We start from the raw sequence: 27,886 nt of genomic DNA, 5'->3' as shown, positions 1-27,886 counted from the left end.
TGGAAATCTGCATTGAGCAAGCCCTCCATGGGACTTCATGCTCACGGAAGTTTTTAGGGTGCCCCTTGATATCAAAATGACAGATCTTAAATTCTTTAACGTGGCTTAACACAAGTCCCAATTTATAATGAAGTGTGCGTGTGTGTGTGTGTGTGTGTGTGTGTGTGGTCGGGGGAGCGGCAGACTTGAGCAAGAGGAGTGCTCAAGTTTGATGGGCCCCCGAGTCTGGGGACTGGTTAGGAAAATGACAATTTCCTCGAGGGTGGAGAGTGGCCATCAGACAGGGCGACAGAGCGGAGGTGCGTGAAGAGCGCTGGCGACTGTCTTACGTTTATGGCGCTTGATGCCTGGTATGGTTCACTATGCAAGCCCCTCTGTGAACTGAAGCCTGTCGTGGGGACAGTTCTCAAAACCTACCGTGGGATATAAACTGGATAGACTGAGACATATAATGCAAACCATGTATTCGCACTTGAGTGAAGTTGGCATTTTCAGGACTGGGGCATCCTTTCAAAGCCCAAGTACGTCATGACTCATTATTTTGGGTAACTTTTATCACCACCAATCCCTCTCAAACCCAGACACAACTTGAACGTCACGAACCAACCACCAGGTTAAACAATGGCAATAAACCAGCCGTTTATCTTTCGTAAATGTCCCTCTCCACTGCACACTAGTCTTGGAACTTTTCAGAAACATAAACTTTGAATCTAGACCAAAAAAGGTGTTCCCATACTCTGCCCGATGTCCCCCGAGGAATGACATCTCCCCCCGCTGGGGGTTCCCCGGCCTCACTGAACACCTGCAGGGCCCCATCCGGGCGAGTCAAGGAGCCCCTTCCACAGGCAGGAAAAGAGGAAACCCAGGAGGGCCTGAGCCTTGCACGCCCAGTTCCGTTTTCCAGACTCACTGGCAGAAAAGGCTCCCTTTTCTTCTCAAGAGGAGACTGAGGGGGGCGGCAGAGGCCAGGAGTGGTGGGTTCCAATCAGAGTCCATGCTGAGGCTGGCTCAGTGCTCCCGAAAAGCCTTCCTTCTTTCCTTCCTTTCCTTCTTTCCTTCCTTTCCTTCTTTCCTTCCTTTCATTGTTCACTCTCTCCACCTTCTCTCAGCATGACTCTTCTTCCTCTGCTGAGCCCCACCTCCTGTCCTCTGCAGGGCCACCCAAACAGTCCCGTCCACCTATGAGGACAACGGGGCCTGAGAAGAACAAGCTGCCGGTCTGTCCTCAGTGGTCAGGGAAGCTGTCAGAGCAAGGGACAGAAGCCACGGCTTAATCCTCGGCACTGAGGCCTGGTGGCTGCGTGGCCCACAAGAGCAGATGAGCCAACTCAGGAACACCAGAATAGGGCAACTTGCTTTAAAAAAAATTTTTTTTAGACATTTATTCATTTTTGAGAGTGAGACAGAGCATGAGTGGGGAGGGGCAGAGAGAGAGGGAGACACAGAATCCGAAGCAGGCTCCAGGCTCCGAGCTGTCAACACAGGGCCTGATGTGGGGCTTGAACTCATGGACTCGAGATCATGACCTGAGCCGGTCAGATGCTCAACCGATTGAGCCATCCTGGCGCCCCAGCAACTTGTTTTTAGAGACTTATGTGACTTTATTCTGATTTCGAGTTTTAGTTTTGGTAGATAATCAAGGAGCAGATTCCTGAGATTTTTTTTTTTTTTTTTTGAGAAAGAGAGGGAGTGAGCGTGGGGCAGAGAGAGAGGGAGAGAGGGAGAGAGAGAGAGAGAGAGAGAGAGAGAGAGAAAGAGAGGGAGAGAGAAGCAGGGCTCACCTGAAGCGGGGATCTCGTGCTCGCCTGACACGGGGCTCGAGCTTACAGCCATGAGATCACGCCCTGAGCCAAAGTCAGATGCTTAACCGACTGAGCCACCCAGGCGCTCCAGATTTCTTAGATTTTGAGCCATGACTTCGCACTCATATTCCCAAGAGAAATGCTGTTTTTGTCTTCAGGCCCTCAAGCCTCTAGAGGCGCAACCATTCACTCATGTGACCTTCAGCGTCCAACTCGACACCAGCTGTGACATGCGTCCCTGGTGCCAAACCCCGGGTCCAAAGGGAGGGACAAAAGGCGTCCTTACTGACTCAAGTTTAAAGCCTCCCTCTTGAAAACGGCGTGCTCACACCACAAAGGTCTTCCTCTGCCGAGGTGAGGGACAATCAGGCAGATGTGCTGTGCATTCACAAAATGCAAATGCAAAATTAGTACAGAGCGGTAATTTTTTTTCTTCCAGCGAAAATTCAGTTCGTTGGTCAGTGTTTTTGCAAAATCAGAGTTTGTTTTTAAACTCCTGGGAGTCAGGTTGAACGAAATCAGGTCACTTTTCTTTCCAACCAGCCAAAACATACGGAAATGTACCTAAATACGAGAACTACGAACACGTCAGGTGTGGGCCCCTCCACTCTGAGAGCACCTAACACGCGCTGGGAAAACCTAACAGCCACCGAAGAGGGTGGCTACCAAATGCTCTGTAGTGACTGGAGGCGCGAGGGCAGGAAGCGGAAGGAGGGGTTTAAGCCAGGTCCAGAACGAAGACCTAATTCTGGAAAGATAAGAGGACAATCCCAGGCAAAAGGCACAGCAACCAGATCGATTTGGTCCGGGCTGGGGGCTTGTCCAACAAGTAACAAGCTTTGGACAGTAGGCTGGGGCCGGCTGGGAGGCCTTCTACATCACGAGTGTTGACTTCAGTCCGAAGGAAGTAGGGGAACACTCAGGGGTTCTTTAGCCCTGAGCTGGGGGAGCGACACGAAGGTAAGTGGTGGTGTCCTCACAGACAGGCAGGCGGCGACGCTGAGCCCGGGAGCGGGTGGCAGGGCCATGGGGCCAGTCCTGAGGATGCCCGCTTTGGCGGTTGTAAAGATTAGAGACCAAACACCCGAAGACAAAGTGACAAAGAGAGATTCATTTCTAGATCACGCCTCTGGCAGACAAAGGACTTTTGCTTACGTGATCTCAGAATAGTTTGTAAAGCACAAGAGTTGTCACATTTCACACGGAAGGAACGAACCTCTGGTTATGAACGGCGGACTTTCGGCAAGGCTTCCCGGGCCAGCACCTTCTCCCCGGCCCATCGTTCCTGCTCAGGAGAGGCTTTTTATTCTGCATCTCCTCTTAAGAAGAGGCGTTCGAGGGTCGCTCCTCTGCTCCGGCTCACCCCCTCGTTAGATGGGCTCGTCCAGTCACACGGTATCTGTCTTCGCACACGACCTGACGTCTGCCGAATCGCACTGCAGAGCTCGGAGGTAACTCGATCCCAGCCCTCGGCATTATTTTTCAGTATTTTGATTTGTGACTCCTCTTGAATTATCTTTTTTTTTTTTTTTTACACGGTTTTAATTTCAACTTGCTTCAAATCTCTGAAAGTGAGAGAAGTTTAAAATAGGACTCTGCATGACGCCGACAAGAATCCTGTACGACAGACGAGTGTTTTCAGACCAATTTTACAACTCACTCACTCACTCACTCAGTGATTTGTTCAAACATTTATTGAGCACTTTTTATGTGCCAGGCATGGTGCAAGGCGCTGGGTATAACAATGATTAAGACAAAGTCCCTCAAGGAGCTCACAGTCTAATGGTAAACTACTGAGTAAACTGAGGCACAGAGTGGTAAATGATTTACCCAATGAGGTAGAAATAGCTAGGTTCTTGGAAATGTGGGACTAGAGCTGGAGAGAGGGCAGGGTACAACCAACTCATGAAAAGTAAACCCCTTTGATTGAAAAGCGAGGCTGCATACAGAAACGTTACAAAATCTGCTTGCAAAAAGGTTAAAATAGTTTCCAATTTTCATCATGATTAAATTCATGTCTTGCAAAGAATTAAGCCATTACCTGATAGTATTTCTATACTTGCCCCTAAAGCCTCAGGGCCCGCATCAACCGGCTCACACACACTAACCCTGGAGGAAGCTTGAAATCAAGAAGTATCACATTTCCATTTCAGCACTGGGAACCATATGGAAACACTTTAATTAAATCCATGATGTTCAAATGTCTAGCATATTTATGATACTTCTACATGTAGAAGTTTGGAAAAAACTTTCCTCTAACCCCCATTCTGAGGATTCTAATAAGTTATCGATACCACAGAAATTAGAGAATTTGTCTGTTACTTTCCATATATACATTATTTTGGCTGTACAAGGGTGGAAAGTTTTACTTAGACATATTACATAAGTCATCTAAACATTATACAGATATATACAGAGACATCACGGTTAGACGCCTGTGTATACTCATCCAAGAGCTAATTGCAGACATGAACCCGCGTAAGGCAATTTTCTGCGTGATAATGACACATGATCCTTGAAGGGAAGGGCAGAGTCCACAAAGCACGGTCTGCTTCAGGCCCGACCGCCTTTCTCAGGGATACTCTCCGTGGCGGAAGAGTATTATTCAGAGTATTATTTCAGTAGGCAGGGTGTCTATTTCACTGACAAAAAGCAGTGAATAATTATAAAAAGAGTTGTTTTCAAATGCAGAAACCGGAATTACCAGTAAAACTAAGTAGTGAACCCCTCAAAGCCACCCCTGGCCTTGATGCTGTCTCGGAGAAGCAGAGAACTTCGTGGATGATTTATTGCTCTGAGAATCGAATCCGATGCATGATTCATCCACACGGGATGCTCCCCAAAACTCCATACACGCATCTGCAAATGCTGTCAGTTGCTCACTTCAAGTAATGCTTCACTTTGTTGTGGAGGCTTTTCTTCTGAAAAGTAACAAACACGGAAGAAATTCTCCTGAGTGAGGGTCTGAAAGGCGGACAGGTAAGCGAACACGCACTTCAAGCGCTTAAAAGAACCCTGAAGAGCCCTGGCCAACAGCCACACCGTTCTGTCAATGGCAGAGGCTCCTGTTGTAAGTCTCCCCAGAGTCGAGCGAGGGCGCACGTGCACCTGCCAGCACCTGTCAGGACGGAGACGGCTTCTCTACCCAGAGGCCGCGCCGGGAGGCACCACCACGGGACCGACCAGATTCTAAGTTTTCGAGATCAAAACTGCACAGCATAACTCTGTTTTTGTTAGAAACAGGCTAAACTACCTTGTCGTTTAACAGTCTAAATTACCTTGTAATTCTTTAACTCGTGTTTTCGTGGCTAGAAAGAGTAAAAATATCCGTAAGGCCCTAATATGCATTTGTAACAATATACTAAAAATCATATGTATATACATGAATTTAAGATTCTAAGGATTTTTTACATACACATATATATATTTGTATATACAAATATAAAATTTGTTTTGTATGGTTTTGTAAAAAGCCATCAGAATCTTCAATTTTCCTCGTCACGCGCTTGGTATACTTACCTTTATCGGGGTGTTCTGGATGTTTGTTTTTAGATGAAGAGGTGCCCGCTCCTTCAGACACTTTATTACCCGAATGATCGTGTTCCACCTCACATAAATAAACATCGATGGGTCCTTTGGTGCTTCTTATGTGTACTGTGATAGAGTCCTGGTAAAATATAAATAAAACACCATAGAGAAGACATGTCAGGATGTCTGCTCACTGATTGTATTTTTTCACCCACTAGAACTACAAAAGTTTCAATTCAAGGGATGCTGCTGAAAATTTAACTGCGGGTGGTTTTCTTTCTATCGTGTATTTGAGAAAACCACGGACGTGGCCAATTCAAGGGATATTGCTGAAAATTTAAACGCGGGTGGTTTCCTTTCTATCGTATATTTGAGAAAACCACGTACGTGGCTTTAGTCTTCAGTGTTGGCCAATAAGCCACCGGCCAGCTCACGGAGCTGAAACAACGACTCGATGGGAGTCATGATGTGACTACTTCAGCCCTCAAGAGCCCATTTTTCTCTACTCAAGGACTTGACCCCTTCTAGGAGTCGGTCCCTGAGGGTCCACGATCAGTGTCTGGATAACAGAGAAATCTAAAATACCCTGTAGTCTCAAATAAGAAGGGTGTGTTCAGATTTTTTGACCCCTGAGAGGTACTGAGTTAACTGAAAGGGCGGTTCTTTCGTCCATGTGAAAAAAATGAGATCCTGACAAAACGTACCTTAGTGACTTAAAAAATGTTTAAAAAGTACTGCATATAAAGGACTATTAACTATGATTATTCCCAACTTTTGGCTTTGGATTTTTCAATTTACTCAGGATTAGTTATTTTTTCTGTAAGGTATCAGGAAATAGGGGCTTCTACTGAGAGTTATGCTAAATCATCATCTTTGTGTGTGTGCCAGGACCCCGAAATGAACCAATTTATGCCAAAATCTTAAGGAACGGTTCCAGTTATACATGATTCCTTTGCTGTTTTGACTGGAAGAGGGTTCAACTGTGACAGAGTCTGTTCTCTTCCCCTTTCATGCGGGGAGGCCCGGGCTTGGCACAGACACCGGGGCCCCCTCCTGCCCCACAAACCTCACTGTGATCTCCTAATAGGGCTCGGTGAGATGCGGTCTATCAGAGAGGCTTCTTGGTACCAGACATGTAGGCCAGAGAAAGTACATGTATGCTCAGGCTCTAGATCGCCAGGCCAGGTCTGGTTTGAACGGTATTATTTCACACAACTCAAAAAATATCTCTAAACAAAAGAAACTGTGACGTTGCTTGGAACTGGCAGCCAGCCGAGGACTTCCTACTCCACCAAATCAGAGCTGACAAACGTTTTCCGTAAAGGGGCTTGTGGGCCATACGATCCCTGTGTCACAACTACACAACTCTGCCATCACAGACTGAAAGCGGCCAGAGACAATATATCTAAACAAACAGGCAGGTGGCTGTGTCCCAATAAGACTATGCCTCAAAGCCAGCGAGCCAGATCTGACCTGAAGCCCAACCACCCTGGCACCAGCTCCCCAGATCTCGCCCTGGATCTCTGCGGGCGGCGGGCTCCCCTGCACGCAGTGTGCTCCTGTCTACTGCTTCCGCTCTTGCCCAACCACGGAGCAGGGCTGCCCAGAGGGCCCACGCTCCTCAGCCTTCAAACTGGACTGTCAGTCTTGGGCGGGATCAAAAAACCCAGCAAAATCTGGCAAATACGGCCTGAGGCAGCTCGTAGTGCGGGGGGGGGGGGGGGGGACCAAAACCCTGTCAGTCACTGCCGAATGGACTATCATGTCCCCTGGTAAGGATGTGTTGAAAGATTAGTGGTTATTTAAAAAAAGTTTGAACATCTCTCAAACGACTCCTATTAAACACAAATGTTGCTTAGGAGACTTGGATTATATCCAGATCTAGATAAAATAATGAGGAGGCGTCACCAAGGAGTCACAATTTGAGTGTGACTAGGTTGAAGGCTGTCCCCTGACTTATAATACACTGTCAAGTAACAACATGGCGCTCACTCGGACAGTGGTTGGTGGGGATGAAAGGACAGATGAGTGGTAAGAACATTCTTCACTGTGAGGGAGGGAAGCCCCTATAGCAACGCAGAGAGGTCACTGTGAGCACCGATGGGCCTACAGGCTGTCAGACCTTGATGATCTGTCCCAAGAATGGCCACCTTCCTTGGCCCTGATTCCATCCTTACCAAGCAACCTTCTGATGACAATTATCTTTCAATATAAACTTTCCTGCAAGGGAAAGAGTGTGCTAAGCAGCTGGCGGCTAAGAAGCATCTTTTCATTTATACGGCAATATTACATTTCATATTAAATGTGCCATTTAGGGGGCGCCTGGGGGGCTCAGTCAAATGTCCGACTTCGGCTCGGGTCATGATCTCACGGTTCGTGGGTTCGAGCCCCGCGTCGGGCTCTGTGCTGACGGCTCGGAGCCCGGAGCCTGCTTCCCATTCTGCGTCTCCCTCTCTCTCTGCCCCTCCCCTGCTCATGCTCTGTCTTTCTCTCTCAAAAATAAACAGTGAAAAACAATTTTAACAAAATTAAATGTACCACTTAGCGTTCCTGTTTATTCTTTCTTTAGTCTTTCATGAGCTTGGTCAGAGTGAACTTCTAGAGCCTTGACCGACACCCAATCTGGCACTTCAGCAACGGGGCCAATTCTTGGAGATTCCTCTAGCAGGCATTACAATAGGTTATAGCATACTGTGGCACAGTAGGGGCACTACAGCACGTTATGGTATAGGAAGAGCACACGGACAGAACAATGGTCAAGAACACACTCTGGAGACAAACCATCTGGGTTTGAATGCAGGCCCTGTCGCTTACTGTGTGACCATGAGAAAGTTAATCTTTCTGCGCTTCAGATTCCTCCCCTTTCAGAGCATCGTGATCATGACTGCTGCCTTTGTTGAGTTATGCAAAACAAGCTAAAACGTGCAAAGTGCCTCAAGCGACGTCAGATGTGCAACTACCACGCACATGATGCTTGTGAAGATATTATGACTGCAACACAGCAGCCTGAACAGTTGACCTGCCCCCATTCTTTACAAGGTCTTCTTAAACATGCAGGGATACCTACTTCTCTGGGAGCGGGGACATCCAATCTGGTTTCTGCCGGAGCTTTCACTGCGATAACAATCTGTTCGTGGAAGGCCTGGATGCTGTGAATATCTTGATACGTCACGTACGCTAGTGTAAACGTCAGTCAAGGGTCTCTAAGCAGAATGCTACTTACGGAGGAGATAACTGATCTCTGATAATACACGAATATAAGTGTCATGTTAGAATCTCTGTAGTTTTTATGGGATACAAACTCACAATTAAGGAAAGCAATTAGTAGAAAATCATTTCATATATAACTCTTACTACTTCATAAACAATTGTTCAGACTTCACAAAATGTTTTACAATATGTATAGCTCAAAGAATTCCTTTAAAGCCTGCCGTCGTGACTACGGTGACAATTTCCGGACAAACTGTCCACATACACGTAACACACACACACACACACAAAAACCTCAGGTGAAGGTATTTAACTGCTCCCTGCCCCCAATTCCCTCTTCGATGCTAGATCTAACTATGAGAACGTTTGGGGAAAAAATACTCAATTTTGATGAGACTCTCCAAAAATGCAAGGTGGAAAAAAATCTGCAAAAAAGAAAAAAAAAAAAGTGGCATCAATCTGGGGAATATGTGTTCCGGGACTACCATGTACTCATGGGATTTCCCACATCCCAAATCATCTTCCATCTCACTATGTGAATTTTTTTCTTCTTGTTTTACTGGGTTGCTGAAATGTTACCAATTAAGTGACTTACTGCATTTCCCCAACGTTTTTAGTTTTTTTTTTTTTTTTTTTTTTGCTTACTTCACAGACTTTCTGATTAGGTAGAGGAACAGCATTTATTTCCCTTGTGATAACTGTACTGTGAAAATAGGTTTTAACTGATGTAGAGTGGGAGTAAACTCAAAGCATGAAGCAGCTGGGAACCAGTGGCGCCTCACAAAGGTGCAGTGAAAACAGAGCAGTAGGTGGGCCTAGGACACCCACGAGAAGACCGCCACCAAAGACAAGTCGGCCCCGCTGGTCCCACGTAGCTACACTGGGCTCTGTGGACCAGAATGGCAGCTGCCGTTTCATCCACTGCCATCTCAATGGCAATGTCATCGTTTCAGAAATAAACCTCAGTGGGGTGCCTGGATGGCTCAGTCAGACAGAACTCGTCCGACTTCGGCTCAGGTCATGATCTCACAGTTCGGGAGAGCCCCGCGTCGGGCTCTGTGCTGACAGCTCAGAGCCTGGAGCCTCTTTCGGATTCTGTGTCTCCCTCCCTCTGTCCCACCCCCACTTGCGCTCCGTCTCTCAAAAATGAATACATGTTAATTAAAAAAAAAGAAAAAGAAACCTCAGTTAACAAATTAGGGAAAACCTGAATTTCACAAAAGCCAATTTCACAAAAGATAGTTTGCTATCTTTACGGCATTCTGACTAAAAAACGAAGCAAGAATGTGTCACTATTTTAATTTGATATGCAAACATGAACCTTGGTACACGGTCTCAATGTAGCATTTGACCTGAACAAATGCCACACGAAAGAGGAAAAGGCAATATTCTGTGTATGTTTGAGGCTATATTCCTAACTCTTTGGTTACTTCCAAATTTCTAAAGGTCTCATTTTGTATCCTGAGTATATGAATTAAATTCCCAGGCTGACCCTACTATTTAAAGTAACCTCTGCCTTGGAAGGGGAATTTTTTTTTTTTTTTTTTTTTTAAAGGACAGAGTTAAAGGATATCTTTCGTTTTCTTTGTCATCTGTTAACTCGAACAACTGCTGGGCACAGTCCTTAATCAGCTCGTCCAAAGCATCTTCCATTGCTGATAAGTCAGAAAGCTCCTCCTGCAGCTTCTTCTGTTGAGGCACCGCCCCGAAATTGCTAAGGTCAGACCCTCTTTAAGAGAAAGGTATTTAAAAAAATAATAATAATGACAAGACAAAAACAAACAAAAAACTCCCTGTGAGTCACCTCCAGGAGATGAAGACACAAGTTAGGTTATTGGAACTTCTCCCGATGTTGACATCAGGCATTTCCCAAAGCGACAGACAAAACTAGCTACTTCGCTTCATTCCTGACCTCCCTGTATTCCAGACGACCATTATTCTTCGTGGAGCTACACTGCTTTCTGTCCCCGTTCTGGTCTCTTACACAGGGATCTGAGGAGACCCAAGGGACCGTCAGAACTCTACGGAGACTGAGTGGCGGGCAAAGCGGACAAAGCACACCGAGCACCGTCCAAGAGTCAACGAGACCCAGGTTAGGTCCCAGCTCTAGCACTGACAGCAGGACTTTTGAGAAGTTGTAATCTTTTAGTCCCCTGATGACAAACAAGGGGTTCTGACTAAAATGACAGCTCCTCTGGTAAAATTGAGGATTCTCCCTAATGTGCATCTTCTATCGGGTTCGAGCTGAATATAAGATTGTATGCATTATTCTTAAAAGATGTATTTTCTTTAGTTATTACTGTCTACCTTATCTCAGTGGTTATGATCTGACCCGAGCAACGGATACTCATTGTTCTTCTTCTTCATGAAAAATAATGAGGAAAAAGGCTGTTACTACTTTACCTTTTGCTTGCTACTTTTCAAATCTGATTGCAATTAGCGATTCGGAATGCAATCTGATATTAACCCCTAAGGTGTTATTAATGTTATTTAGCAAACACGTTCAGATTAGAATTCAATCTGCATTTCTGTATTGCTGAAAAAAATAACTTCCTTTATGAACCCCTTTCCTCTATCAGCAAAGTTCATTATTTAAAACCATTTCATGATCTTTGTTGGGACATCTGTCATTGCCTGAAATGAAATGTATTTATGTGCACTTTGAAGCTGGAACTGTTTCTTACTCTTCCAAAATATTTGCCTGTCAGAAGTATTAACAGCTTTCTTCTCATGCACACACACATCCACATCCACGTGTGTATTACAGCTTTCTTCTCGTGCACGTATGCACACACACACCCATGTGTGTATCTACGTCTATGCCATAGGCTTTTTCTCCATGGGATCTTCCTCATCAAAAATAAAGTCTCTAGCAATTGCCTTTTATGGTCCACTGATTTTTATTTTTACATTCAGGACAGTGTGGATCCATAGTCTATCAGACTCATAACCACCTGGGGTAATTAAGAAGGAAGATGAGATTCCCACCTTCCCCCAGAACAAATGAATTACAACTCTTGGAGCAGGAAGCCTCTGAGCGTTTATTACATTACATTGTCTTACGATGACCTTAGCGAATTTCTTCCTGATAGCAATAACCAATTGGAAAAAAATTTCCTAAACAATCAGATGTTTAAGACCTTCTTATGATCTTGAAAAGCAAGTCTTAAAACCGATTATTATTCCATTTAACTTTTCCATAACACCAGAATGATATCCTAGATCTATGGCTTTTAATCAGTCCTAAGTAGGAAAAAAAATACTTCTGTACCTTGTGCGACAACAAACGAACAAAATTTTTATAGAATCTTTTTCTAGCAAGAAGCCATATCTTACTTTGTTTTGTCCTGTCAAAACACTACAAATACTAGTTTGTTTCAAACCTGGGTATTGTCACTTAAGGAGAAGGAAAAAAAAAAAAAAAAGCATGAAAAGTTCAAAACCAACTCACATCCATCGAATATGGTTCTTAGACTTTTTTTCAACCAGATCGATTCCATCTAAGACATTGGTGATGTCATATACTCTTCGTTTCCGCACCCCCAGTTTCGTGGCGACCTTGTTTAAGTCGAGAATCCCCCCAGGAGCCGATCTGACAAGATCCATAAATTTTCGAGTTAAATAAACCAGAGATACATCAAAACGAGGTCTCTTCACTTTTAGAGCTTCTGGGAAACAAAACAAACAAATTTGTAAAATTCTCTATAGCATTTCTTTCTCAGCTCATTAAAAAAAAAATAATTTATCTCCTCAGTAAGCATAGACGCCCATCGAAATTCTACACACCGAACACATCATAGCTGATTTTTATGAACTAGATTTCTCACACCAGATCAAAATGTATCAGCCGATGCCAAGTAAGCAAATGCTTTAGACTTAACAGAGTATCCGAAATATGGAGCCAGGTCCTCTGGACACGGGAATCTGTAGGGGTCTGCGGCCTCTTCTCAAACATAAAGCAGAGAGTTTGCATTTGTACCTACACCACTCTCAGGAACAGGATTAGAATTTTTTTAAGTTTATTTTGAGAGAGAGAGAGGGCACGAGCAGGGCAGCGGTACGGCGGAGGGGAGAGAGAGAGAAAATCCCAAGCAGGCTCTGCACTGTGAGCGCAGAACCCAACACGGGGCTCGAACTCAAACTGTGAGATCGTGAGCCGAGCCGAGATTAAGAGATGGAAGCTTAACCGACTGAGCCACCCAGGCGCCCCAAGACGTTCTTTATAAAAGCAAAGGCAGAGGCTTGGCTTTTTCTCTTTAATACTTAAAATGTTCCTGTACGTGTCACAGTGTAACCCTGACGGAAGTTTCTGTAAGAGCTCAAACTGGTCTTCCATTAGAACAATTAAGACATATCTTGAGGAAAAGCAAAAGTCTTCAAACTGATTATTATTCCATTTTTAAATATTCACTAGCCTATGTTAACAGGTAAGCAAATAAAGGGGGAAAAATGTCTTTAATTCCCTCCATCCCTCACCTACCGTGATTTTGGTTTTTCATACATGCCCGGCCCCCTCCACACACAGACATACACCTATCTGTCAATATGTATATGTGACTTTTAAAAACAAAAGAACAGACTATCCTCTAGCATGTTGTTTTAACTCAACATCGTGAACATTGTCGCTTGTCAACAAATATATTTCAACGTTATTCTGAAGGGCTGCGTGATAGTTCACTTCATGGAGTATTTGCTACGCTTACTCCGATACTGGAAATTCCAACTGTCTCCAACTTGCTGTTTTGCCCAATACTTCAATAAATCTCCCTGCAGCTAAATTTCTGTCTGCATCTTTGTCTCCTTCCGGTAAGTTCTGCGGTTTGGAACTGATGGGTAAAAGGGTACTTTAAGGCGTGTGAACATGTGCTGTTACACCTGCTAGCCTACCGATTTCACACAGTGCATGAGGGCCTCAGCACTGAGCATTACGTTCCTTTCATCTTTCCCTAATTTGATACTAAAAAACAAGTTCTTAATAGTTTGGTGTGCAGAGTAAATAGTTTCAGGAATCACGGAGCTGCCCTTTTGGGGTGGAGAATATGATCTCTCCTTTCTGCTACTTTCACAGCATACAATGACCAGTACGCTTCAGAAGAAATATTCATGCTATCTTCAATCGGAAATTCCCGTGTTCAGAATCTCTACAATGTCACATTCAGTTTAAAGGCTGTTGGTGGTTACTCCAAGAACAGAAGTATGTATTTTATAATACACATGTCTTCTCTGTGGAGACCACTCCTACACTTCGGATTAAATGGGATTAGGGAGGAATGAAAATTTCATTTAAATTAGAAGTCATAATTCTATCAAAACCCATTGAAGACTACAAAAGAGAAATTCTAACTTTATGAGGGTTTTTTTTTAATGTTGATTTATTTGTTCTGAGAGGCAGCGAACAAGCACGAGTTGGGGAGAGGTGGAGAGAGGTGGGGAGAGGTGGGGAGAGGTGGGGAGAGGTGGGGAGAGGTGGGGAGACGTGGGGAGAGGTGGAGAGAGGGAGAGAGAGAATCCCAAGGAGGCTCCGTGTTCAGTGCAAAGCCCAATACGGGGCTCGATCCCACGACTGTGAGATCGTGACCTGAGCCCAAATCAAGAGTCGGCTGCTTGGCTAACTGAGCCACCCAGGCGCTCGAGAAATTCTAACTTCAGAAAGCATAAATCTAATCACCCTCATTACTAACAAAACATGGTCTTACAAGCTCAGGATAAGTACACTGCCACCATGTTAGTCACTTTAGAAAGAACAGATGTTAACTGAAAACCTAGAATATGATAGTTGCTGAAAGAACATAAACATGACTTAAAAAAGTCTTCAAACTGAAGATGTTCCCTAGTCTATTAAGGAACTCAATCACAACTTCCTGAGGTCCGTGCTAAGAGAGGTGTCCAAGCTGCCTGAGAAGACGAGACAAAACCTAACCGGCACGGGAAGGAAGGAAGTCCTCACGAAGGGGATGTGTGGGCAGAGGACACGAACGTGAAGAGGAGGGTGTCTCCCCTCTTGACAGAGGGCAAGGGGCTTAATGAGACAGAGGAAACAGCACGTCGAAAGACAGAGCTGTGTCTGAGGACAGGTGTATGTAGGGAACCCCCAGCAGGCAGAGCTTCAGCGATGGGTGAGGGCGGCAGCTGGAGGCCCAGGCCGCCCGTGGGGCAAGAGACAACGTGCAAGGGCCCCGTCTTTCCACCTGGCCGCTCTCCACGGCCTCGCTCCTCTTAAGGATCTGAGGTGGCTTATAAATTTAACACAAATAAGTAAAATGAAATACATGAGGAGTCGGAGTTTTCTCTGTATGTAACAGAACATCGTGGAAGAATTCCGGTTGAGGGAGGTCCCGATCCCATCTCTGTGTTAGGAAAATCACACCGGCAGCAGCGTGGAAGAGCCTATGGGCAGACAACCTACTCAGGAGGCTATCCCACCACATCAGGCAGGGAGAGACGGAGAGTCTACACTAGAAGCAGGGGTCTAGCCCCGTGCTTACAACTAGAGGCGAAGTCAGAGAGGTGGGGAATTGAATCCCAAATGAGCAAGTCCTTTGACCTCTCTGGGCCTCAGTTTACTCAACTATAAAAAATGAAAAACAATCCACGCTTACATTTTAAAGGGTTGTAGTGATAATCCATGCAAAGAGCTTAACACAGCTCGTACCGTACGAGCTCGACATGTGTTAGATGTCACCGTGAGGTGGTGCTGTGGGCCGGACGGAGGACACGCTTCACAGGTAAAACGGACCAACTACAGGTGAGATTGTGGCAGGGGCCGAGGAGAAATTAGGGCTGATATTAAGATTTATCTGGGATCTATGCACTGTCCATCCATCGCGGTTAGGACCAAAATTAAGAGAAAATCAGGGGTGGGGCGTTCTACGGTTATAATTTCCAGAAGGATAGGGAACTAGAGCAATGGGCACTTCGCCTCCTTTAACTGACTCCGCGCCCTGGTCCGTGGCAGAGGTGGGAGACAGCAAAGGGAGTCCCAGGAATCTGGAGGGCAAAAGACTGGTTCTCCTGACTGTGGTCAATGGCCTTCAATTCTGCTGACAGCAACACGTAATCGCTCTCACAGAACTTCGAGAAAACACCCTTAAACATAGACCATTCATTCATTCAGAGCATATGTATGCAGGGGAGGCACAGAGAGAGACAAGAGACAGAGAATCCCAAGCAGGATCCACACTGTCAGCACAGAGCCTGATGCTGGGTTCGATCTTATGAACTGTGAGATCATGACCTGAGCTGAAATCAAGAGTTGGACGCTCAACCCACTGAGCCACCCAGGCACCCCGGACCATTCCATTTTTAAAATGCATTTCCCTAAGCAGCAAAGAATAAACTCACATTTGTTTACACTACTCAGCCCACAACCTCACAAGTGTTTGCTGAAAATCAATGTACAAATACATTTTCAGTTTTGAATCAACCTATGTACATTTAAAATAAATCATTTAAACCATATGAAGTTCAAACTACAAAACCTAAAACCTATTTAGGAATCAACTTACTTCTCATGGACACATACTGTACATTATCTTCTAAGTTAATCCTTATTTTTGATGGCTGGAAAAAGGAAAACACAGAAATGTAAATTAGTAATTTAAAAACAATGATGCGAATGAAAAAAATGCAAATGAACGGCATTTACTGGAAAATATAGAGGTTTTTATTCTCCCTGGGGTGATGACTTGGATGCGAGAAAAGCACTCTTCCTTCTAAGCTGTCACCACCCCAACTGTACTCGTGACTGGCAGGGTTCATGGAGTTAAGCTTCTGACGCTGCACGGGCTTCGGTAAGTATGGACATTAAGTAGTTACAGAATGGGTGGAGGAGAAATACGAATGAGAAATTATTACTGAATAGGCATTACTCTAGCATCTGTATCAGGTACTGAGAATAAAAAGGAATACGAAGATGATTAGGACACTGTCTCTGATGCTGGAAAGCTCAGCAGAGGTGCAGAATAGGTCTAAACCAGGCAATGCTCACCCCTTGCTATCTAAGTGTAAGCGGCTCTAAAAAATTTGCTCACAAGCTTTCACAGGTGGCCATGCATTTCCACTATAATTAATGTAAAAACAGCAGCATTTATTTCCTTAATTAAAAATTATTTATTCTTTTTCTTTTTTTTTAGTTTATTTATTTTGAGAGAGAGTGAGCACGCACGCATGGGAGGGGCAGAGAGAGAGGGAGACAGACAGAATCCCAAGCAGGCTCCATGCCTAGCTTGGAGCCCGACTTGGGGGCTCAATCCCATGGCCCTGGGATCATGACCCGAGCCAAAATTAAGAGTTGAACGCTCAACCAAATGAGTCACCCAGGCGCCCCCAGCAGCGTTTCTAATAATGGAAAACAACGTATGCCACATAACTAGAAACCTTGGTGTTAGACTAATTAAAAAAACCGCTTCTTTTAAATTCTTCAAACAACCAGGAAATGAGTACTAGTTCTGCTACCAATGACTATCATCTTATCAGGTGTCTAGAAGCTATGAAAGTTTACGTAAACTGCTAGTAAAACATTTGCCACGCGCTTACAAACTGTTTTTGCAAAAAAATAAAACATTTAGATAAAGCCATGTAAACAAAAACCTGTATTAGCCTCATGCTTACAACAAAGTACAATGACGAGAGGAGCCTCCAGACAGGCCGTGATCAGGTTCGGCTCTTGTCAAGTGAAAAAACTCGCCCCCAAACTGGCTGTAGCAAAACTGGGATAAGAGAAGAATCAACAGGAATACTGTGGATGCACCCGGAGAGGGATATCAGAGAAGCATTCACAAGGAAGGGGATCCCCAGCTGGGCCTCGAAGGACAAGCCAGATTCTGCCTGAACCTGTGGGAGCTTCACGAAGGAGGGAAAAGATAGGATTGATTCCTAGTGCAAGAAATGAAATGAACCCAAAGTACGAAAATACAAATCGCATGGCACCTTTTGCACACCGACCCGTGTGGCTGGTGCAAGACTGACTTGACACGGAAGTCGGAAGGGCAGGCGGAACCACCCTTGACACAGACACGGAAGTCACGCTAAGGAGTGTGCGCTAAGGAGTCACGGCAGTGAGGACGCCCGGCAGATTTCTGAATGAGAACGTTGACATACCCCAGCTCACGGTGTAGGGATGGAAGCACGGTGGCAACACAGCAAAAAGACTGGGGGGTGAGGAAGCCTAAAGGCAAGGTGGACGGACGGCTCAGAAGCTCTTTGTCTGCCTCAGCATTAAGGACCAATCTTTGCCACGACGATCTCCCTGCCATTTAGGACAAGATTATAGCATCTACCAGCAAGTGAACCTCGTATGGACTAACTCTACTGACAGAGAATTCTGCTAGAAGATGAACTCAGCTGTTAGGATTTCAGGGAAAACGCAGACCTGCTGGGCTGTGCAAAACCAGAGTTGGGAAGGCCCGTCTCGGGGGAGGGCCTGGGCCTGACGAGCCCCGCTAAACAACAGCAGTGATTTGCAAACACGGTGCCCACCGCTGAAACGCTGACGGGCAGTCCTAGTAAAGGACACAGATGAATGTGACCCACAGTCATTGCTATTTTTACATTTAACCCTTCTGCTAAAAGTGTACGTGGCAAGATTCTTAAACGACAAATAACCCGTCTTCATCACACTGCTTTGCAACATATAAACAAATACCCTAAACTCTTCTACATTCCTAAGAGAGTACGCAGGAAACACAGAAAGGGTTAACGCCACTGCGCTCGCGGGTGCCGTGCCACAAATAGACTGCTGCTCTTAATTGAGAGTAGCAAGGCCAAGGCCTACGTACGAGTACTTGACGGCATCCTAATTGGCTCTCTCGGTATCTGCTTGCCACAGATTTCAGAAGGGCCTCTTCTCTGCTCCCTTCTCTCTCGTCCTCTTGTCGAGACGGCTGCCATTCCCAGGCCGGCACGGGGATAATGCCTCAATCGGGCACAGCAGCGGGAGCAAGGACAGCTCTCCTCACCACACGTGCAGCGGCACCACCTGGCCTACGCCGAGACCTGCAGGAGAGCAGACTCCAACGGCAGCCATTGTTTCTTCCTTTTGACTATGAAAACACGATCTCTTTACCTTGGAGGAATCACAACAGTATCATAGCCCCTTGGGGCAGACATCCTAGACGTATAGACCCGACAGGTGTACAATTTCGGAGACTTCCAAAGCGTCCACAGTGACGACACGTTCATCTCCTTCACATTCAAAATAGTTCTTGGCTTAAGACTGGCTTCAGGACTACCAGTCACATGACTTCGTAGACACTGAGAGATGCCAGTCTTTATCCGAAACGCAGCGTGTTGATGGAATTTTATTGTCCATTTTCCAAGCTGCTGTGAAGATTAAAGGAAATCCCGTAAACTGTGAAATCCTCGGCGAGCCTAAGACACTATTACCCTTCTGCGTTTTGAAGCGGAACAGTGCCTGGCACATGTGAGCACTTGGCAAATGTTTGCTAACATCTGAAGTTGAAAGGGTACCTCGTCACAGAGGACTTCAACTGGTAAGTAACTCAGAGCCCTGAGACAGTGAGTATGTAAGACACGGGGACACAGGGTGAAGACACGCTCTTCCACACCCCATTAATACAGATCCCCGAGAGATGCTGGGGTGCCCTTTGCTGTTTCCTAATACAACATGTGTCACCTGGCTACCCCAGCAGCTACTCCAACTTTGGTCAACGGTTTTCAGTAAGGAGGCCAGGAGCTTTTCTGGGAGTAGAAGGGACTTGATAGGACTCCTTTTGAAGTGGCTTTAAAATCAGCATGAACGTTTCCTCACAGAAAAGTTAGTGAGCTATTTAAAAAAAAAAAAAAGGAACTGAAATGCCACCCCTGCACTTGACCCCGCGTTACTGGAGTCCCTCAGTGCAGAGCAGTGCGCCTCGGCCCCAGACGGAGACCGGCGACGCTCTACTCTCTTGTGCGGACCCAAGTGCGGACCCGGGAACGGAAACAGGGCTGGAGTGGAGGGGGCTCCCCCTCAAGGTCAGGAACAACGGAGCCCCTCTCAACGGGGGACTGTCCAAGCTCCTCTCAGGGACACCCGTTTTCTTTTTCTGTTGAAATAATCTCAGCCTTCGTAAAAGATGCGGAAGAATTGCTACATCCCCTTCATCCAAATCCCCCAGGTGTTCACGTTTTACTACATTCGCTTCACCGCTTTTTCCTCTGTGGACACACGACATTTTTCCTTGAATCAACTGGGACCAAAGCGCAGACCCTCAGACAACCCCGTGTGTATCTCAAGGATATTCTCTTACACGGCCACCGTACAGTCACCGAAGTCTGTTCAAACTGAACAGTTTTGAAAGAAACTGTCGGCAGAACCCTGGGCGCCGCGGTGAAGGTTCCAAAGGAGGCGAGGACTGCGCCGTCAGACGCCGGAAGGGAGACCTTGGTTGTTACGCGAAGACGGGACGCTCACCGTCCACCGCACTTCCGCGGGAAGCAGATGCTAACGGATGCGGGTAATCTGAGATTTCCCTACAACGGAGGCAAATCTGGCACCTGTCTCTCCCTGCAGCGCACAGAATGAGAGAGAAATCGAGGAAAGGACTGTTAAACGAAAAGGAGCCAGGACTTAAAGCCTTTAAAAATTCTCAGCTTCTCCAGAAGCTCAGAGTAAGAAATGACTTCTGAGAAAGACCAAATCAAAGGCATAATGAAGAAGGTGAGGGTGTGACTGCACAGCTTGGGGGTAAGACGCCCAGTAGATCAAAGCGGGCGCCTCACAGCACTGCACAGTCACATAAAAGGCCTTGACGGAGATGAAGGACGAGCCCCACACATCCTCCAGATCGAAGCCGGGGCCTCTCGGAAGGCCCGGGGCACCGTCCATCAGCCATTCGAGCAGGAGCTCGAGCTAGAGGAGGGTTTATCCTGAAGAAAGGTGGGACTTGTGTCCGCTGGGTGAGCCGCAACAGGATTCACAGGAGGTCCACGCCGTGTCTGAGAGAACCGTATCAGCGAAAACACCGTCAGCTTGGACTAAAAGGGACACAGAATGTTTAAATCGAAAAGAGGTGACTCAACACCCCAAATTCTACTGCCAGGAAGCAGGCCGAAAAAGTCACTCTGTTACAAATAGGCATTTCCTTTCATGAGGAAGAAAGGAAGACACACACAGTGGAACCAACAGCCCAGAGAGTCGAGCTGGGAGCAGAGAGAATTGCTCCCAGGCCCTGGAACCTAACCAAGAAATTCCTAACGTTTCCCAAGCTGACTTTCAGAATTGCTCCGGACCAGTTACCTTCCCCTGTGACTCCCGTCTCCTCCCCTGGGAACAGGAAGGTCTGCGGCAGCTACCCGGTCTGTCCCAGCAGTGTGGGCTGGGTGTGGAGGGAGGAGGGTCGGACGACGGTCTTTTTAGTTTCCCTGGCCTGGAGACCCGGAGAAGCAGGACTGAGCTGGGTTTCAGGAACTGGATTCTTCTTTTATTCTGTGAGCAGAAAACCTGTTCTTGTAAGGCTCAGAGTGTCCCAGATTAGGCCAGCGGGAGCCTTTGCAAAGTGGTTCCTGTGCAGGGCACTTACTCTGGACCTTTCCAGCGTCCTTACGGTGGCAGTCCTCCCATCCCTGTGGGACGAAGCTGCCCAGGCCACAGCACAGACCGCGGCTTCCGGTTCTGCCCCACCGTGGGCTGAACCACGTCTCCGTTCCTCTAAGGAAGTCTCTCTGAGAGCTCACTCTCGGGTAATCTCCCTGAGGGATGACTGGGGACAGCTCAGTGGTAGTCACATGCCAAGAACTTTCCCTTTCAATCCTCACACAGTTTCTGTGCCCCATTTGTTGACTGAATACCCAGCCTGGGAAGCGAATGGAGAAGGCAGAGGCCGCCAAACTTGAAAGATCAGCACGACCGATCTGGGTGCACACAGCTCTCTAGGAACCGGGAGCTCCTGACAGGCAAGTCAGAACATCCGAGGCTGTTTTACCAGTACTTCAAGTCCCACATCTGAAGACTACGCAGGAAATTATAATTTGAGATCGCAAAGGACAAAGAAAAGAGAAAAGGTCATTTTAGGGACTAAAATCTTAAGCATTGCCTCTAAATTGGTTAAGAATTTCTCTATACAGATGCCTCTTTGTACCGATTGCCTATTTGGGGGAGCCCTACTCCTTTAAGAGCTCTTGGGAAACAGACCATTAAACAAGGGGTTTGCATTCACCTCACTCATTCGATTTTCCCTTACTTTTCAATGTGCAGACTAAGTTCCACCTCCAACCAACCCTACCTTCTCCCTTCTCTAAATTCCAACAGTTTTTCAAGCCATTTACCTGGGGAACATCACTCAGATACATAATAACTAATTTTTGCACAGCTATATAGTTTGTTAAATACTTCCAGTCACTAGGCAGTTAAAAAACAATGAGGTAGTTGTTTACAATCAGAAAAATAAACACACATTCAAACATTTAAGTACCTACTTCATCCATCCAAGAACTATTTACCAAATCCTTTTGTGAGAGGCACCACACCACTGTGTATAAAATGGACAGAGTCACTGAACTCAGGGACCTAAGAGCCATACTTTGCAAAGACAGGGTAGGCACAGGGTGCTTTAGGAGCACAAAAGGAGTGCCTAACCTGGTCTTGAGACATCAGGAAAGGCTTCAGACGAGGGACCTCTACATCTAGACCTGAAAACCAGGGCAGGTAACAAGAAAAAGTAAGTTTTGGAAGGGGGAGTATGTACATGTGGGAATCCAAAAGAATACGGAAATTTGGAAATCTAGTAACTACCAGCAGTTCAAAGAAGATGACACCAGGAACTTTATTATATTAAGAAGTTTCTACTCTGTTCTGAGAGCACTAGGGAACCATGATTGGTTAGGCCAAACAACATGATCAGAAGCATGCTTTAAAGACCATTATAGACCGTTACTGTGTGGAGAACATATAGAAAAGTCTGGGGGGCTAGACCAGAAGCAGGAAAACATTGCAACAATCTTAAAGATAGATGGGTACAGGTGGCAACTATTGCTGATTCGTTTCATCAGATCGGGAGGGGAGAGGGGGTCAGTTTGGAAAAGGGAAAAGGCAAGGATGATGCCTAACTAAGATGCTAGTTTGGACAATACGGTGGGTGTGGCACCATTTATGAAGATGCGACACAGCAACGTTGTTGCCTGCTTAGGCCAAGATGATCATGAAGTCAACGCTGGATAGGAGTTTGAAATCTAGGTAGAGCCGTCGAGTAGACAGTTGGAAAACTGAGCTGAATTGATAGATTTGGGAGTCACTAGGATGCGGCAACCGAAACTACCAAAGTAGATAAGAATATCTAAGACTTCAAGGGATGTGTGTATCTTCTGCTATTAAATATGAAATTAAGTGGTCTTTCGATGGGGAGAGTTCAGGGCTTGTATCAAATTCTCAAAGGGGAAGACCCGCCAATAGAGATGGTAATAAAGAATGGACCAGAAATCCTAGGAGGGGTGAATGACGTCCCACACGAAGAATGAATGCGTAGGAAGGGTAGAAGAAAACCCCAAATAACACGGGCATGTAAGGAACGTGGAGAAGAAGAGGAGTTTGCAGGGGAGCACAGGAGAGACCAGATGACTACATCTGGAGCACCGTGAGCAGGTTGCATCAAAGAAGCGACTCAAAGAGAGTTTCCAACAAAAGCAAGACATCCGTTGGTCGTGTCAAAACTACAGAGATAAGGAGTCAGACATCTGCTGGAACTGACAAGGTTGTTGGCAACCTTGGTTAGAACAGTCTTAGAGCTGTGCTCAGGGCAGAGCACCCCCTCCCCGGTGGTAATAACAGTGAGCAGTGGACACAGGGGATCCAAACAGTTTTTTGGAAAAGTTTGGAGGGAAGATACAGTAGGTGAAAGGGCAACTACAATGAAAGGAAGTCTCTTTTGAGATGGGGAAATATTTAGGACGCAGTTTAAGTACGTAGTCAAGAATTCATCATCACGGGTCGGACATGGTGAGGTTAAATCCAGGCTTTCCCAGGCACGATCTAATCACTGGCAAGTCGCTTAACATCTCCAAGTCTATTTTGACAAACGGAGAACAAGAATAGTAATGTCTCGGGACTGCTGTGAAGAATTAAATGAGACTATGCTCACAAACTATTTTTGAGGACTGAGTCACCATGGGGATTGGGCTTAATATTAACTTCAGCAAACATTTAGTCATTACGGGAAGAAACAAGCAGAGAAGTTGAAAACACGGGGAGAAACAGAAAATGATGAATTCATCAACGCCTCTGAGAACCAAGGATAATATACTGCTTGTAGCCTAGAGCAAGAATAGAGGAAATTAACCTTACGCAGGGAGGGAGCACAAGCTTCCTTAATTTGCTGAATGGGCAGCTGCGGGGTGGGAAACGCAGTGTGCACAAGGTTTTAAATGGCCGCAGTTAAGAGACTGGGAGAGGAGAAGGAAGAAAAAAAACCAAACACGTTGCAGAAATATAGCAAGGATCCAGTGCTGGTAGAAAAACAGGGCTTTACAACGCGATGCTGGGCAATATTCTCCAACAGCGCTGCGCAGCCCCGAGGTAACAGCCTGTAAGACTGACGACACGTTTGGGAGCAAGTGTTGAATGGGAAGGCGAGAGAGTTCACGTGAATGACCGACCAGCCTGCGGGAGAGCCGGGGAGACCGACGAGCAGCCAGGAACCCGGCCCAGAGGGAACTCACGACCCAGACGACTGTGGGTCCGGCTTCCCCGCGAAACGAGAGCAGGCGGCCGGGCCTGGGACCCGCCCCCGCCCCGCCCCGCGCCGCGCCAGGGCCCCCGGCGCTCCGGGCACGAGCCACCCCCGGGGGCTTACCAGCAGGCCCTCCACGTTGATGGGGTCGCGGCACCGGCGGCGCACCGTCTCCTCCGCCGGGTCCACCAGCAGGCTGGGCAGTTTCCGCGCCGGCCGCTGCTGACTCATGCTGCCCAGCCGGCCGCCCCTCGCCTCGCACCCCGCGAGCTCTCCCGCCTTCTCCCGCTCCGGCCGGGCGCCGCCCCCAACGCGCCGGTTCCCGGAGGCCGAGCACGAACCGGGCCTGCAGCTTGCTCGGAGGCGCCGCTGCCTACGCCGGCCCGCGAACGAACGCGCCACTGCCCCACGACCTGGGGAGCTACGGAGCAGGCCGGAGGAGAGCAGGGCGACCCACGGTTCTCAGGACTCCAGGCCCGCCATCTTCCCGCATGCGCAGTGCGCCGCCCCCAGTGCGCATGCCTGCCGCGGCCGGAGCGCTCCCAGGCCCTAACGCTCTCCCGCGGCCGGAGCTCGGGAAAGCCCGGACGCGAAATCCACGGAGAGGATGGCAAGGGGGAGGAAGAGGTGGAGCGGGAATTTCAGAAGAAGGGAACGGGGCCAGAGAAGAGAGGCCGCGGGTGTGTGTGTTTGGGGGCGGGGGGAAACGCAGTTGTGGACACATTGTTGAAGCTTCTGGGCTCACGGATGTTCATTTAATCTTGAGCTTCCTCTGCACACCCCGGGCACTTGCCCCGTGTTGATGCTTAGTAAATGGTAACCAGACCGTGGTGCAATTATCTACTTACGAGCGTCTTTCTTTTTCTTTCTTTCTTTCTTTCTTTCTTTCTTTCTTTCTTTCTTTCTTTCTTCTTTCTTTTTCTTTCTTTCTTTCTTTCTTTCTCTTTCTTTCTTTCTTTCTTCTCTCTTTCTTTCTTTTCTTTTTTATTGTTTCCTTTCTTTCATCTGATGAATAAATAAATGATTATCTGTCGTGTCAGACATCGTGGTGGGCACAGGAGATATCCATCGGAGTTTGGCACAGACTCAATCTCGTCTTCCGATGGAGGAACCAGATAAACAGAACATTTAAAACATTTAAAGTGTAAAGCTGGAGTCAGAAAACGTGTTTTCGAATACCGGCTTCTCTCCTTATTCAGTTTACAAGATCCTAAAACGTGCCTCAGTTTCCTCATTTGTTAAACGGGAATAATGACAGTAAGTTTGTTGTGAAATGAATTAACTTACTTAGAACAAGGACAAACACATATTTGGGATGAAAAGGTAAGGCAATGTGGTTCAGCACAGGGTAGAGGGCAGCCCCTGAGCCTCATGGTAGTTAGACCCCCGGGGGTTTCTACCCAGCCTGGGGGGGGGGGGGAGGGGGGCAAGGCAGGCTTCCAGAGGAAGTTGGCTCCCCACTAGATTATAAACTCCTCCAGGCAGAGGCATTCTATAATCTTTGTATGACCAGCATCTAGCACAATGTGTGGCAAATAAATAGTAAGAGCTCAGTAAATGTTTGCTAAATGAATGGCTTGAAATAAAGAGTAACATAAGGGCTAAGTGTCTAAAAGATTGGATTTTGTTGCAGAATGGAGAATTTCCCAGAGTGGTTAAAACATGCCTTTATACCCACCAGAGTCCCTGAGAAGGCAAGTCCTGGAGACCAGAAATAAATGTTTTTCATAAAAAGACATAAGCCAGCATTTGCTATATGTTCGGTGTTCTGCTAAATGTTCTGCATGCATTTTCGCATGTAAAGCTTATATCAAAACTGAAAGTTGTTTTCCCGCTCAATGTATAGATTAGGAAAATGAAGACTAGCGAGATTGCAAACGTCACCCAGGGTCCCGGGGAAGGCGGCGGTTCGAGGCAGGATTTGACTCCATAGCTGATTAGTTCATTTGGTATGCCGATCCTTGAGAAGATAATTGGAGACCGCCTAGATTGTGTCCAGCTAGAGATGCTGTTGGGTGAGTGAAGGTGGAGTGTGGGTCAGGATGGGGGTGGCAGGGACTCCGGGCTGAAGACAGCACGAGAACGGTTGTGGAGAGCCAGGCAACGACACTTGGCTTCAGCGCGAGACTTAATCATTCACACGTTGTTGGCGCAAGAGCCTGGCACGGAGGAGGTGCTGCAGGGGAGTCCAGTCTGCCAGGGACCTTACTTTGTGCTGCAGCTGTCCCCAGCCTGGGGAGACACATCACTAGAACACAGAAGTACCATTGGAATGTGCATCACATGCTATGGGAGCACAGAGGAGGAAGAAAAAAGGAACCGGAATTTCGTGGAAATTACAGGTGTTTTTTTTTTACACATCTCCCTGTGAGGTAGATATTTCTAGACTACGTTGCAGATTAGATACAGAGGCTCAGAGAGGGGGCCCTGTGGGGACTCGCAGGACTTCAGTCACCATATCCTTCCCTTTATCAACCATGCCCCACAATGGTGCCCAGACACACGTGGCTACTGAGCCCTTCCAACGTGTGGCTAGTATGTCTGAGGAACTGAATTTTAATTGAATGTTTAATTTAATTACACTATTAATTTAAATAGCCACGTATCTGGTGGCTACCATATTGGATAGCGCAGGTGAAGAAATGAAAATACGCAGGTATCGTCTAGTCCACTGCTCTTCTAAGTGTGGTCTGTGGACCGCAACATCGCCATCACATGGGAGCTTGTTAGGAATGCAAAGTTTTTGGCCCTACCCCAGACCTACAGAACCAGAAACTCTGAGGATTTGGGCATAGTCTGCGAGGCACTGGTCTAGCCCAAACCCTTATTTTTCGGATGAAGCAACTGATCCCCAGCCCCTTTTCAAGTGCGTGATACCCCAGCTAAATTGAAGCCAATTTAATCGTTCTAACGCAGCCTTTTGGGAATGAGGATCAAATCCAAAGGTTGCCATTGTAATCCAATTATTTGCCAGATGTTACAACTTTCTGCATATACCTGTCACGCCAGCATAGGCATTTTTAGATCTTAAACAGAAAGAGTCAAATCGGAGGGAAGGAGAATGGACGAGAGGTTGTCACCGTCACTGAAAGGGCGGCTGGTGATGGCCCCAAAGGTGCCGGCAATAGTCAAATGGAGGGAAGGATAGATTCGAGAGGTAGAAGGGACAGAGAGCTTGGGGGTTGATCGGGTTTAAGGGAAGGCTTGGGCTGAATGAAGGAGGTGATCTGGGTACTTGAAGTCCGGGAATAGACAAGATTTGTTCAGGGAGCAGGAAGGTGGGGCAGAGCCAGAGGGTGGAACCAGAGAACAGCCAGGGGTGAAAGCACTGGAAAATACTATCACAACTGTTTGTTTGTTTTTTTTTTTTTTAATGTTTATTCTTTTGAGAGAGAGAGAGAGAGGAAGAAAGAGTGTGCGGCAGAGGGGCAGGGAGAGAGAGGGGGACAGAGGATTTGAAGCAGAGTCCGCCCTGACAGCAGAGAGCCTGACGCGGGGCTTGAAATCATGACTGGGGAGATCCTGACCTGAGCCAAAGTCAGGAGCTTGACCAACTGAGTCACCCAGGTGCCCCGCTATCACAACTGTTTAAGCACGTGTTGCTTTTGTTTTTAAATTAAACAACAGCACTAATTAAGAGAGTAGCCAGGGAGATGGAAGATGAATCTGGGCTATGAGTGCTTT

At 46.7% G+C, this 27,886-nt stretch overlaps 1 protein-coding gene across 1 annotated transcript; it reads right to left on the bottom strand.

Moving 5' to 3' along the window:
• Window positions 1-3,587: 3,587 nt before the first annotated feature.
• E2F6 (E2F transcription factor 6) lies at window positions 3,588-24,723 on the bottom strand. Its single transcript, XM_049652513.1, has 7 exons — window positions 24,326-24,723; window positions 16,046-16,100; window positions 11,992-12,208; window positions 10,114-10,269; window positions 8,398-8,512; window positions 5,322-5,469; window positions 3,588-4,723 (listed from the first exon to the last, which is right to left on the bottom strand). The coding sequence occupies exons 1-7, from the start codon at window positions 24,431-24,433 to the stop codon at window positions 4,674-4,676; spliced, it is 849 nt and encodes a 282-aa protein (XP_049508470.1). The 5' UTR covers window positions 24,434-24,723; the 3' UTR covers window positions 3,588-4,673.
• Window positions 24,724-27,886: the final 3,163 nt, after the last annotated feature.

This window comes from Panthera uncia, assembly GCF_023721935.1.
Source record: "Panthera uncia isolate 11264 chromosome A3 unlocalized genomic scaffold, Puncia_PCG_1.0 HiC_scaffold_12, whole genome shotgun sequence".
Classification (NCBI taxonomy): domain Eukaryota; kingdom Metazoa; phylum Chordata; class Mammalia; order Carnivora; family Felidae; genus Panthera; species Panthera uncia.
This window is presented reverse-complemented; position numbering and strand designations above follow the sequence as displayed.